This window comes from Vicugna pacos, chromosome 13, assembly GCF_048564905.1.
Source record: "Vicugna pacos chromosome 13, VicPac4, whole genome shotgun sequence".
NCBI classification, from domain to species: domain Eukaryota; kingdom Metazoa; phylum Chordata; class Mammalia; order Artiodactyla; family Camelidae; genus Vicugna; species Vicugna pacos.
The window spans coordinates 36,935,703-36,949,149 of record NC_132999.1 but is presented as its reverse complement, the minus strand read 5'-3'; the positions used below and the strand labels follow the sequence as shown (position 1 = coordinate 36,949,149).

General features: G+C 41.5%; 1 protein-coding gene and 1 long non-coding RNA gene across 2 annotated transcripts in view; one reads left to right on the top strand and one right to left on the bottom strand.

Moving 5' to 3' along the window:
* CCDC30 (coiled-coil domain containing 30) overlaps positions 1–13,447 on the top strand; it is a 104,771-nt gene that overhangs the window by 75,219 nt on the left and 16,105 nt on the right. The window contains exons 12-13 of the mRNA XM_072974643.1: positions 3,289–3,451; positions 9,037–9,149. Coding sequence (XP_072830744.1) covers positions 3,289–3,451; positions 9,037–9,149 — 276 coding nt within the window. The remainder of the gene's footprint in view (positions 1–3,288; positions 3,452–9,036; positions 9,150–13,447) is intronic.
* LOC140700690 (uncharacterized) lies at positions 2,181–11,667 on the bottom strand. Its single transcript, XR_012079219.1, has 2 exons — positions 11,580–11,667; positions 2,181–2,453 (listed from the first exon to the last, which is right to left on the bottom strand). It is a non-coding gene; the product is annotated as an uncharacterized lncRNA (long non-coding RNA).

The window sequence follows — 13,447 nt, the reverse complement described above, 5'->3', positions numbered from 1 at the left end:
CCTCTTATGCTGAAGCTCCAAGTCTGCAGGGCAAATAGTCAAGTCAGGAAGTGAGGGAGAGCTGAACCCATGAGCACAGGCTGAACCTGGGAGGCTGGAGTAGAAGCCATGTCAGTCTCATTGCCTCCAGCCTTAATAGAGTAGGTGTCCTGCTTCGTCAAGGAGAAGCTGGTCCCCCTCATTAAGGAGCTAAAGAGACACATGGCCCAGGAGATGGAGAAGGTGGAGGAGGATCGGAGGGAAGGTAGAGCAGTTACAGGCCCAGCTGTGGCTCACGCCAAGGCGAACAGCAGAGAAGCAGCATCGGTATGAGCCACAGAAGCACCTGCTCCAACCTGCCAAGTGTAAAAGCAAAATGCTTCACTTCTACCCTCCAGATCTGGCACAAATAGATCTCTTGTAGGCTGCTCTAACCCAAAATTTGTGGAAGGAATTCCTAGCCAAGTTGACGTATCATACAAAGCCACTACTACCAAGATGTTATTGTTGTTATTTTAATATTTGATGTTACTGTTGTCAGATTCATCATCCTCTTCAGTGAAGTGAAAAATGTTCATTTTGTCTAGAATATAATGTTTGGGGATTAGAGAAGAGGCAAAAAAATGCTAGAAAGGTAAGCTAGGTCTGGTCATGTCGAGCCTACCAGCCACATCATGGATTTGGACCTGTTCGTGAGAGAGATTGGTCTACAGTTTTCCTTTCTTGTAATTTCTTTATCTGGTTTGGGGGTTAGGGTATGCTGACCTCATAGAATTAGTCAGGAAGTGTCCCCTCTTCTTCAGTTTTTCTGAAAGAGACTGTAGAGAATTGGAATCATTTCTTTCCATTTGGTTGGTAGAAGTCACCACTGAAACCATCTGGGCCTAGTGCTTTATTTTTTGGAAGGTTATGAAGTATTGATTCTATTTCTTTAATAGATATAGGCCTATTCAGATGATCTATTTCTCCTCGTGCTAAGTTTTAGCAGATTGTGTCTTTCAAAGAATTGGTCCATTTCATTTAAGTTATCCAACCTGTAGGCATTGTCCTTTTATTGTCCTTTTAATGTCCACAGAATCAGTAGTGAAATGAAGATCCTTCTTTCATTTCCAATATTAGTAGTTTGTGTCTTCTCTAGCCTGGCTAGAGGTTTACCAATTTTATTGATTTTTTTTCAAAGAACCAGCTTTGGTTTCATTGTTTTTCTCTATTGTTTTCCTATTTTTGATTTTATTTATTTCTGCTCAAGTTTTTATTATTTGTTTTCTTCTGCTTTATTTAGACTTATATTAGTCTTCTTTCTCTAGTTTCCTAAGGTGGAAGCTTACTGATTTTCATTCTTCTTTTATATTTGCATTTAATGCTATAAGTTTCTCTCTAAGCACTGCTTTCACCATATCCCACAAATTTTGTAAGTTCTGTTTTCATTTTCATATAAAATATGTGTAGTTTAAAATAATTTTAAGATTTCTCTTTGACACCTATTTTTTTTAAATACATTAATTATAGTGCTCTTTATTATTTAAAAAGTTGGAAACAACTTAATTGTTCTGTTATAGAGAAATAAAGATACTGTATTTTATCCAAAGAATGAAATTTTTTCTTCAAAATAACTTAATGATATCTTGAGATATTAAGTGCAAAATCTTAGATACACTAAAATAACCATTTTGAAAATGTATATATTCATTCAATATTAACATTAATTAAACATTTATTATGTGACAGGATAATGTTCTGAGTCTTTTTTTTAACATTTTTTATTGATTTATAATCATTTTACAATGCTGTGTCAAATTCCAGTGTTCAGCACAATTTTTCAGACATTCATGGACATATACACTCTCATTGTCACATTTTTTTCTCTGTCTTTGACACCTATTATTTAGATATAAGTATGTTTGTTTAATCTCCAGATATTTTGTGATTTTCCACCTTTCTGTTACTGCTTTTGTAGTTTTATATTAAACAGTTGCATACAATTCTGTTACATAGCTGTATCATAATTTATGTAAAATGTTTTTTAGACTTTGTGTTGTTATAAATAATTTTATAATTAATATCTTGATACATAAGACTTTGCAACTATAACAAAGTATGATAAGTGACACAGTAAGGGAGGTTAAGGTTGCTCTTGTAAAGTTACTGAACACAAGTTCATGTGCCTGATGCACAGTGAGGCCAAACTGAAACATCCAAGCTTGGAGCAGAGAAAGGTTTATTGCAAGGCTGAGCAAGGAGGACGGGTGGCTCATGCACCCAAAAGCCCCAAACTCCTTGAAGGGTTTCAGCAAGGCATTTTTAAAGGCCAGATGAAGGAGGGGCATCCCAGGGTGTGTGACCATCTTGTGCACAGTTCTTTGGTTGGTTGATGGTGATCAGTCCTTAGGTGCCAGAAGGTCTGGGGACTACTGCTCATGATCATCAAGTAGTTAATTTCTTCCTTTTGGTGGTTGTTTTTAGCATCTGAAAAACTCAGGAAATATGCAAGAGATACTGTTATCGGGGTACTTGGAGAGGAGCTACAGCAGAGGATATGGGGGCCAGGAGTCTGTCCCTGGAAGGTCTCATAGGGTCCTAGTTGGTTCCAGAAACACATAGCAGGGACATCTAATTTGGTCTAAGAAGCTCAAGAAAGCCTTCCTCAAAGAAAACTGTTTAAGCTGGGAGTGAAGTGGTTTGTAGGAGGAAGCTAAGTGGAGAGTACTAGGCAAAGGCAGGCCTCAGGGGAGGATGGGGAAAAGGCTGGCGCTGTAGGGGAGGAGGAAGGGTGGAGGACAACTTGTTACAGGAAGTGAAAAAAGTTCATTTTGCCTAGAACTAAATGTCTGGGGGTAGAGGAAGAGGCAGGAAAATGAGGCTGGGAAGGTAAGCTAGTTCACAAGCCATATTAAAGAATTTGGACTTTTTATCTTAAGCGTAACGGGGAATGCTGCAGCAGTGTTAACATGTGAGCATTAGTATCAGTAGTGTTTGTAACTAACAATCTTGTATTCAACCAAGAAGATAAGGGATTCAACTCGTAAACCAAAGAGGACAAATAAAAAGAACAGAATTCAGAATTAAGAGCCCGCCTCCATCTTGTCGGAGCTGTGTGACCCTGAGCACAGCTTCCTCTGTGAAATAAGAAAATTATTTGAGGAGCAAGAGATAAAACTAGGGAAAGCTTCTGTCACAAAGGATTTTCCTTTGGTGTTGATCCCTGATTTATCTTATGGATGTATACCTTGCCTCAATTTTAGGTCAAAGAGTTTCTTTTGCAAAGCTTTGCAATTCACAGTGGAATTTAATGAACATTATTGCCCTCAGGAAACTCCTTGATCAGAATATGAATGAGCTACAAAAGCAAGTGAAACTCCTACAGGATAAAGAGAATCAACTGGAAATGACCAGTTCTCAGCAACAATCCACAATTCAGCAACAAGAGGCCCAACTTAAACAACTGGAAAATGCAAAAAGAACATCTAATGAGGTAAGAAAACAAACAGGAGTGCCGCTCAGCTTCCCTGTTCTCTCAGAACTAAGTAATAGTTCGTAGCAGCTAATGATGATTGAACGCCTAGCATTAGCATTTTCACCCATTAAGTTTAGTCAGGCTTCAGTCGGGAGAGCAGAATCTACTCTAGGTGTTCTGAGCAAGAAGGGATTTAACACGGGGAATAACATGCTTACAAAACTGCTGGAAGGGAGAGGCAGGGGTGAGCAGAAGGTCAGAAAGAACTGTTGCTGGCTTTCAATAAATCCAGCCGTTCATAAGGCTCAGGGAAGTCCTGCAGCACCAAAGTGGGAGATTTACAGAAACTCCCTGAAGCCCTTACAATTGTGTCATCTGCGGTCTGCCCTTTAACCTACCTGGTAATGTTACCCAAAAACCGGGTTCGACTCTTGGTGGGTATCAAACCCTAAGATACAACCAAGCCAAAGAGCGGGAGGAGGAAGGATTTATTACTTGCAGCAAGTAAGGAGAACATCGGGGAGCTTTCCCAAAGAGGTGTCTCCCCACCAGCAATACTGAGGATGTTTTAAGCTAAGGGTACATGCATATTCATGAGGGATCTTGAGCAGAGAATTCAGCATAGAATTGGGGCAAAGGTCAACAGAGTCCAGGCTTCAGTTGATTGAAGTCAGGAAAGTCAGCATCACCATTCTGTCCCCAACCTTGTTGGGACTCAAAAGTGCATATCAGATTGTTCTGTATATCCCTTGAAGAGGAACCAGAACTGTTTCATCACTGAGCTATTGTTTCTTAACTGCTTTTCCTTTGTTCCTGCATTCCTTCACTTCCCTTAAGATCATTAATTACTGAGACCTATTCAAGGACAAGTGCTGAATTACAGAGACTGGTTCAAGGGCAACTACTGTGGCCAGGCTTAGATCCCAAAATGGCTCAGTCCAAAAATGACTTCTCTTATGTTAAAAAAGCCATGCCTGGTTCTTTCTCTGGGGACCCCTTACCCTATCTGCTCACAGAAGTGGTGGAGGAGAACAGTGGCTTTTCCAGTGCTTTCTCAACTATGTACAATTGCCTCTCATTTGCAGAAACTAAATGGAAACTCTGCTGTCAAGGGAGCCTGGGAAAGGTCATTTTCAGACTTTGAACCTTGCAGCACAGGGGACAGCTTTGAAAAGTAGAGGTCCTGGTGAGCAATGCCGGTCCACTTTGTGTAGGTAGCGTCCATACAAGCCTCCTTACCCCGTTTTAACTTTATAAACAATAAGAAGAACGTTATGCCTCCACCTAATAATGATGCGGTGTCACTCATATAAATGAAGACACGCTTAACCTCTCAAAGTCCATCAGTTTCTGCGGTCATTTGGGGGTAATGTTAATTGCTACTTCTTCAGCCTCAATCCACATGGATATGCTAACTTTAAAACTTAATTATAAAGTTAACTATCAATAATACAGTAACACACATTTTGCCAGTGCGGTGTAGGTTCAGGAAGCTACTCCCATACCATCTCTTGGTTTCTTTCCACATATTCTGGCTCTGAGAGAAACAGCATCATATATCAGTCACTGGTTAAAAGTTTAGACATCATCTTGTAGGACATCACTGAACCCTAAAAGATGTTGTAACCTAGTCAGCATCATATCTACATCTTTCATAGATCTTTCCACTGGTTCTGCAGGTTAGTTTTTTTCTGGATATATGAGAAGACCAATGACTCTCATATATATGAGCCTTTGTTTCACTTCTCTTACTGTAAAATGATTTCCTTGGTCAGAAGCCATGCTGCGTGGCAGTGTATCATGACAAGAAATTAAGAATTTGGTAAGTCTACAGATGGTGGTCCTGGCAAAAGCACTGTGGACAGAGAAAGCAAATCCAAATCTAAAATGAGTGTCTGTTTCATTGAGGACAAACTGTCATTCTCCATTCTCTCCATGGTGGAAGGGGTCCAGTATAATAAACCTGCTACCAGGTGACTGCCCAGCCCCACCCCCCCCACCCCCCCCCCCCCCGGTGGATGGTACCATATCAGTTGCTCAAATTGATCTTTGCTTTTGGCGAGTTGAGTGGATTAGCATTGGTGACCCCTTAGAAAATATATTCCCGCTACCATGCAGTTTGTACATGAGCTCACTGAGCAAGCAAATAGGTGATAGAAAAAGAGGCTAAGTGATATCTATAGAATGTCACTTCTACAGTGAAGAATGTACTATTTTTTCTCTCTGGTGATTGAGGGCCAGCTCTTTTGTAGAAGCCCTCTGATGAACAAAAAACACAGGAAACATGTATTGTCACACTAGGCCTGCACTGTCCAATGTTGTGTCAGCTAGCCACATGTGGCTACCTACATTTAAATTAAATTAATTAAAATTAAATAAAGATTAAAATTCAGTTCCTCAGCACACTAGCCACGTTTCACGTGCTCAGTAGCTACATGTGGCTAGTGACCACCATATTGGAGGATGCAGACGTAGAACATTCCCACCAATCCAGAAAATTCTGTTGGACTGCATTTCTAGTCTAGACCCCTTTCCCAGACCTGTTTCAAGTGGTTGCAGCATATTGTACTGAATCATATGTAAATCATACTTACATATTGGATCATATGTAAATCAGGCCCAAATTTATCCTTTCTTGGTTAGCTGGTCACAGAGAACTCCCCACGAGGTCACAGGTTTGGGTTGAGAGAGGGAGCCATGCAGTAGAAGTAAGTACCACTTGCTCATGCAGCTTGGAACCTTTAGGACCTGCTCAGGCGCAGCATTTGACACAGCAGTTCCTTTAGAGGATGGAGTTCTATACTACTGTGCATGCCCAATTCACAGGCTCGGTGATTAATTGAATACCTTGTTTCAAGAAGGGCAGCACAGGTTACTCGATCACCTGATTTCTCATGGCCAACCATTCAGTCTCCACCAGGACCCAGAGACAAGCAAAGACCTTTCTCAAAAGGCGAGTGGTAATTATGGGAGGAGAGATGGCTTTCCTCCCAAATCCTAAGATTAAACTAAAGCTTTCCAGAGGCTCCACATTGCTTTCTCATCTGCCACCGAACCTTGGAGCAGTTTTGGATCTGCTGGGTGATAAAGCCCAAATGGCATAGCAGTTTGCCCTGCAGCCCAGCCCAGCACAGGTACCGCTGAAACCGTACAGGCTTGGAGGTTGCTTGATAAATGGGTTGAAGGAGCAAGAATGGTTATCAGTGGATTCTAGAATCTGAAGAGGCGTTACAAGCACTTGGCCTTTTCTACCATCAATAGCCCTCACTCCTCAGGTTGGAAAGTCAACAAGGAGAGTCTGCTCTTCCAGGTTGTCCAGTCTGACGTACATTCAAGAATTTGGAAATAAGCATTGAGGAGATTCACAAACCCACTAGGCCCACTGTGAACCCAGTGAATCACTGAAGATGTCCTAAGACACACTGTGAGATCACACTCCACTTTCTACCTTACTTTGTTAAGCCCCCACTCTGAATTGTGAACCTCAGTCCCATTTTGGGTTCCAAGGTACTTGTGTTGACCCAGAACCACTGTACTGTATGTAATTCCCCCGAAGTCTCTATAATTCCCTTTCTCCAATGCCCAGTCACCTGGGTAAAAGGCCACAGGTCTCTTTGGGGATGGCTTGGGAGAAAAGCACATCCTTGTGGCAGTGTTATACACAAGGTTCTTCCTGAAGTTGACCTGGTGAAAGGACCTTGGGTCTTTGAACTGGCTCAGATCTGGGGATTGAGTAGAAGGCTGTTACTCTCCATTGTTGTCATTTAAGTTGGGCCTATGTTCACCAGACCTAGGTGGGTTTATTTATGTATTAATTTAAAAATACAACTCAAGTAAAACTTTAATAGGTTCTTCATCTATGTTAGTCCTGTAATTACTATGATCAATTAACTACAACCAAAGTTTGCTACAAATCAAACCATTTGGCTGTATCTCTGGCCCTATTATCTAATAACTGTAATAATGCCCACCTTGCATCTGAGAGTTAAACATTGCCATTTGACCTCTGACACTCTGCAGTACCATCATCCCCACTAAAATCGGGGGTACGTTTCAATGTTGGCACCTCCCACTGTTATCCTCAGTAGAATATTATAGAGAACTTCAAGGAATCTGAGCTCCCCGCCCACCAGTGTATTTGGCAAAGCCTTGGTGAAAGGAATGTCTTATAAGTGATGTGTGGGTCATGGTGATGATGTGGGTAAGCAGGTCACTCATGATAAATCTACTCCAAGTTTCCTATATACTTAAGACTTTGGATTCCTTCCTCTCACTAATGCCAAGGAAGTATGGCATCTTAATGTCATTTAACATAGGTCACTGTTGAGTCCAAGATTCAGTCCATCTACCAAGCAAACTATTAAAGTTACGCTAGATGTTAAAATTAACACATTAAATCCTGAATCTCTGGTAAGTGCATCCATGTCAGCCTGTTCAATATTATTCTCCTTTCTCCATAGTATAACACCCTATGGATACATTCCTGCATATATTCCTCAGGTTTCTGCCAATTTAATTTGGCAAAATCTTTCCATTATTTCACTATGGCAGTCCTCCTAGGTCAGTCTCTATACTCAAAGCCCACTCCCCAGGAGGTGCTGGGATCTGACTCTAGTTGTAGGATTGGAAGCAAAGAGAAGTGGCAATAATGCAGGGATGGGTTTTAAGAACAATAGGTATCCTTTTACAGGTAACTGCCTCAGGTGGAGTCAAGAGTCCTCAAGGCAAGGGTGGTTAATCTGAGGCAGCAGACTGACTGCTTATGCTGTTAAGAGAGGCTCAGTAGAATTTCAAGGTCCAGGGTGGTGAAAGTTATTGGAATCCTGTCAGATGTTCTCATTCCCAGTTCTCAAATGTGCATGTCTTTCCAAATAAAGCACTGTTTTTCTCATAAGAGATCTAGCAAGGCTATGAAATCAACTTGTGCTACAGTTTTGAAACCTACTTGATGAAATCTGGGATTTGGATTTTGGATATATTGACCTGCTGCTGATATGAAAGAAGTGTCCGGGTCTCTGTGCCTTGTTCCAATAACTAAATCCCATGTTGGACATTTTCTCCTTGTAAGCTCATTAACATGGCCAGACGTGAGAGCCCACCCACCACTCCTTGGAGATCTCTGTCCTGCTATAACATGCTTTGTATCAGTCATGTGATCTGCCAAAGCACAGGCAGATCTTTAATCAGATCTTTTGTCATGAATTAGTGGCAGGATTAATACTGCCTTCAAATCTTAACAGCTCAGATACCAATCCCAGATTCCCTGGAGCCACTTCTAAAAGCAAATACTTCATTAGTCAGGGTTGGGTCAGGAAAATAGCTTGCACTCTACATACTTCAAGCTGGAAGACTTTTTTTACGAATAGAATTAAATGCTTACAAAACTAGTGGAAAGCTGGGGGGTAGGGGGGCAAAAGTCAAGGAAAAGAGCAGCTGGCTTCCGGAATTCTGAAAGTGCAGACAAGCACAGGAAGCTACTTTGGTTTCAGAAGCTGAAGCCTCTTGTAAGCCTTTTTCAGCAGAAAGGCTTTGCTGGTTTACGGTCCCTAAATATCATACCTTTATTCAGCAGTGTTCTCATTTTTTTTTTAAATGTTTTTCAGCATCTCAAGAGCAACCAGGAATTGTCAGAGAAGCTGTCTAGGCTGCAACAGGAGAAGGAAGCTCTACATCAAGAGTACGGGAAAGTTTTAAACCAGCTGGATGTCCACGTGAGGTAAACAGCAAGTTTCCTCTGGAAGACCACTGTGTAGAGTAGCTGCGTCTTAGGGCGTCAGCTCCAGGCCTAGGTAGGGGATGCTCGCTGAAGCGGCCTTTCAAGGACGCCAATACCCTTTTCCTTCGTTCTTAGAAGTTCTGTCCTCAGGGCTTTTCCAAGAGAAGTGTGGGGACCAGTTTCTTTCCAGGAGAGACAGGGAGAAGGGGAGTGCTATTTATTGAGCTCTCATGGTGTCTAACTTCTTGCTCTTCCCCAAATACACCCCCTCACTTGCCATGAGGCTCTTCATCCTTTTCCTCAGCCTGGACCAGTCAGTCTCCCCATTCCAACTCTTAATTCTTCCACTGAGAGTCACCTCCTCTCAGAAGCCTTTCCTGACACACCCAGCCCGGGCTGGCAAGGTTCTCATTCTTTGTGACTCTCTAGCCCTCTGTATGGGACTCTCTGTAATTATTTAAGAACTTGCCATGTTGTTTTGATATAATATGATTCACACCTGTCTTCCTCACCTGACTAGGTTTTTAGAGGACATGGGCCATGGTCTCACTCATCTTTTAATCCACAGTCCCTGGTATATAGCAGGTGTTCAATAAAAGTGTATGTTCCCAAACTTCCTTCTCTTTCTTCCATTTCCTGCCCATCATCCCACCAGATTCCTCCAGCTCTCCTCCTCTCTGAAGTGTAGTGTGGTAGTTCAGAGTATGGACTCTGGAGTCATACTGCCTGGGTACAATTCCTGGTTTTACTAGGAACTAGCTGTGTGACCTTGGGCAAGTTGAGTAGCCTCTCTGTGCCTGAGGTACCTCATCTCTAAAATGGGCAAAGTAACCATTCCTATCTCATAAAGTTGTTGTGAGAATTAAATGAATGAGTATATGTAAAGCATTTACTTAGAAGTGTCTAGCACACAGCTGTTACTATTACCAAATCTACTTATTTTTAGTTTTTTTTTTCCCTCCATTAACCACCTTTCTACTCCTAGCTCTGCATCTTTCTGCTTTGTTCCTTTTAGAGATGGAAGTTTTTTATTCTCTTATGTTCTCACCCACCTACTATGTTGATAGTAGTAATGATAATGATTTAAAGACAACTCTCTGCTGTATAGCAGAGAATTCTTGAGTCATTGATATTCATTACCTTGCTCTGATGATCATACCACTGAGAAATATAGAAACCCAGAAAGGTTTATGCATGGTTCAGCTCATGCTGCTGACAAAGTTAAGACTAGACCTCAGTTTTCTGATAACCTACACAGAGCTCTTTCCACATTGTATCTTGCTAGTAGGGGGAGCAGAGAGAACGAAGTGCCAGATCAAGAGTACAGAGCCCATGGCTCTCACGGCAGTGGGTCCAGAGGGACCAGGCAGGAGCTCCAGGATCCGCCCTCTGTATGGACTGTGGCTGGATGCACCTCCTCTCTCAGATCAGAAACCACCAGCATGTACACTGACCACCTCATAACCAGGGATCCCAAATGGAGTCTCAGTGGAGAGTTTTTACATTCTACTGGCCCCATAAGCATATTCCTGGTATGTAACCAGCCTCAGGAGCACTGCCTTCTTGGGATCTCACTCAGACCAGGTGTAGATGGTCAACCTCACTGTGATCAATAAACAGTGCTGACAAGCTGGTGCAAACTGCTGTGAAACTTCTCAGACCTGTGGTTACAAAGCAACGCTGTTTGAATCAGTATGTTTCATTCCTTGACCAGTGGTCAGCCCCAAGCAAGAACTTCAGCGAAACAGCTCAAGTTCATTCTAGTCCTGCTGGAATCAACCCTCACAACGTAGCCCTGATTTAGTGAAGAATTACCCACTGGCCCTATGACTGATATTTTTATTCAGAATAATACTTAAAACATTTTAGTATATATATTTTTCATTTTAAAAACTATTTTTATAGAGTAAATTCCTAGATATAGAAGTACTAGTCCAAAAGCTGGTGTTATGGATCTTAAAGTGTATTAACAAACATTCAGAAGCATCCTACCAAAATTTTTTGCCATCATTATACGAGAGTAGGAATTTCACTGCATCCACCTTAGCATGGGTGCTACTTTTGTGGGGAAGGGCTCTGATGAAAACTTTCCCAATGCTCTTTGTTTTCATTGAAGTATAATTTACATATACACAGATTTTAAATGTACAATTTGATGTGTTTTGACGAATGTGTGCACCCACCTAACCACTACCGCAATCAAGATACAGAACATTTCTGTTATCCCTTAAAGTTCTTCCCTCTCTTTAAGCAGTCAGTCAGTGTCTCCTGCTCCTCCACCTCCTCCTGGGCATTCACTCCTCTGACTTCTGTCTCTCCTAAAATTTCGTCAAAATGAAATCATACTGCCTGTAATCTTTTGCGTCCGACTTCTTTCGCTCCACTTATTCTGTGATTTTTAACGCTCAGTTATAGTCATGAGTTACTTACTTGTCATTTTATTTTGGATTTCTTTGATGGCTAGGGAAGCTGAGGAGTCTTCCGTGCTATTTGTCTGCAGCCTTTAGGACAGTGGGTCCTGCCCATACGTAGGCCCCAACATAATTAAATCTGAGTCTGTGACAACAGAATGCAGGGATCAGTTTTTTTCTAAAAGCACTCCCATGTGATTGAAAACTACAGCTTTACGGAAGAAAATGTCAAAACTCTAGGTTCATTTTTGCTTTCATTCCAATCCCACTCCTGACCTTCACAAACAATGCTTATTTCTTCCATGTTTTCCCAGCTACTCTTCCAGAGGAACAAATTCCTTGCCTCTTTGAAATAGAAATCAAAGATAGACCATCTGGTTTTACTTAAACATAAGTGAAAGTTGTCCCTAAATTTTAGAACATGAGTATTGTGCCATCTTCTGCTGCTAGTAGTTAACAGAGCCAAAAATAAACTTAGAAAATTCACATGTTCTTCAGGCAAGTCGGCCAACAGAACGTCTGACCAAACTGACAGGTGTGCCAGATACCCAGCCAGCTACGGAAGGAAAGGCTCTCAGCCCTCACCAGCTGTACTGCATCCACACACTCTTCCAACCATACCTAACGCTACAGGGAGAAGCCTCACTATCACGCAGTAGGAGCTAATCTATTAGGTCAAGTCTAATTGACTTGATGGAACATAATAGAACTGTAAACAATGGTGACTATGAAGACTAGATGACAACGTGGGAAAATGCTTGTGACATAATAAATGAAAAGAGCAGAAGATAATTTTAATATGAACAGTGTTTAAACAAAAGGTACTTACAAAAAGACAAAGGAAATACAGCAATATTATTATACTGATCATATGGGAGTTGGGTTTTTTCCCCCAAATTTCTCTTGTTTATCATCTTACTTTAAAAAATAAATTAATTTTTGTTATAGTCCAAGTGGCAGAATAAGAGAGACAGCAGCTGTCTGACATGGGAAGCTAGAGACGTGGGTTTTAATATCTCAGGGGAGGATGAGCAAAAGAAATTCCAAAAATACATTTTCTGTTTCAAATGATGTCAAAACATCGGAGGAACTGTGAACAGCTGGAAAACTCAGTGGACAACAGGTAGGCTGTTTGTGCAATGCTCGATGGTGTTACACCTCTGAAGCTGTGGACCAAAGGATGCTGAAACTCAGTGATATCTTTTGCCAAGCTCTTCCTAGTATAAGGGAAAATGAGAACATTTATGAGATGGAAATACCTCCCTGTAAAGACTCTTAAGTCACGACAGCAGTAATTGTGAACACAATCTGCAAGAATATGGACCTTATGTTATGTAATGAATGCTGCCAAGGCCACAGAACTGAACAGGCCTAAGGCAGCTTTATGGACCCAGGTATCTAAACCAACTTTATTAGGTAGGATGGAGATTGAGTTTCTGTAGCAGAGACACTGAATAAGAAAGCCTTTTTAAAGGGAGCGGTTTCTCTCTTACCTAACAGCACAGACATAAGTAGCCCCGGATGGGTCTGGTGGCTCAATATGTCCGAAGTCTTAACTCTTTTCTTGTTGCTCCAGCATATTTAACCTTTATCCACATAGTTCAAGGTAGTTCACTCCATATCCACATTCGATACAACAAGAAGAAGGGAGCAAGAGGGGTAGGCAAGGGTGTTACACTTTCTTTTAAGGCACACTACCTCCGCTCCATCTGTTGTCCACAACTTACTCATGTGGCCTCATCTAGCTGCAGATAAAGCCAGAAAACGTAGTTCATATATTGAGCAACCAAATGCCAATCTAAAATCAGGGAGACTATAACGATAGAAGGAGAAAGTGCATTGGGGACAACTTTCACAGTCAGTCACCACCACACACAGAGACATGCT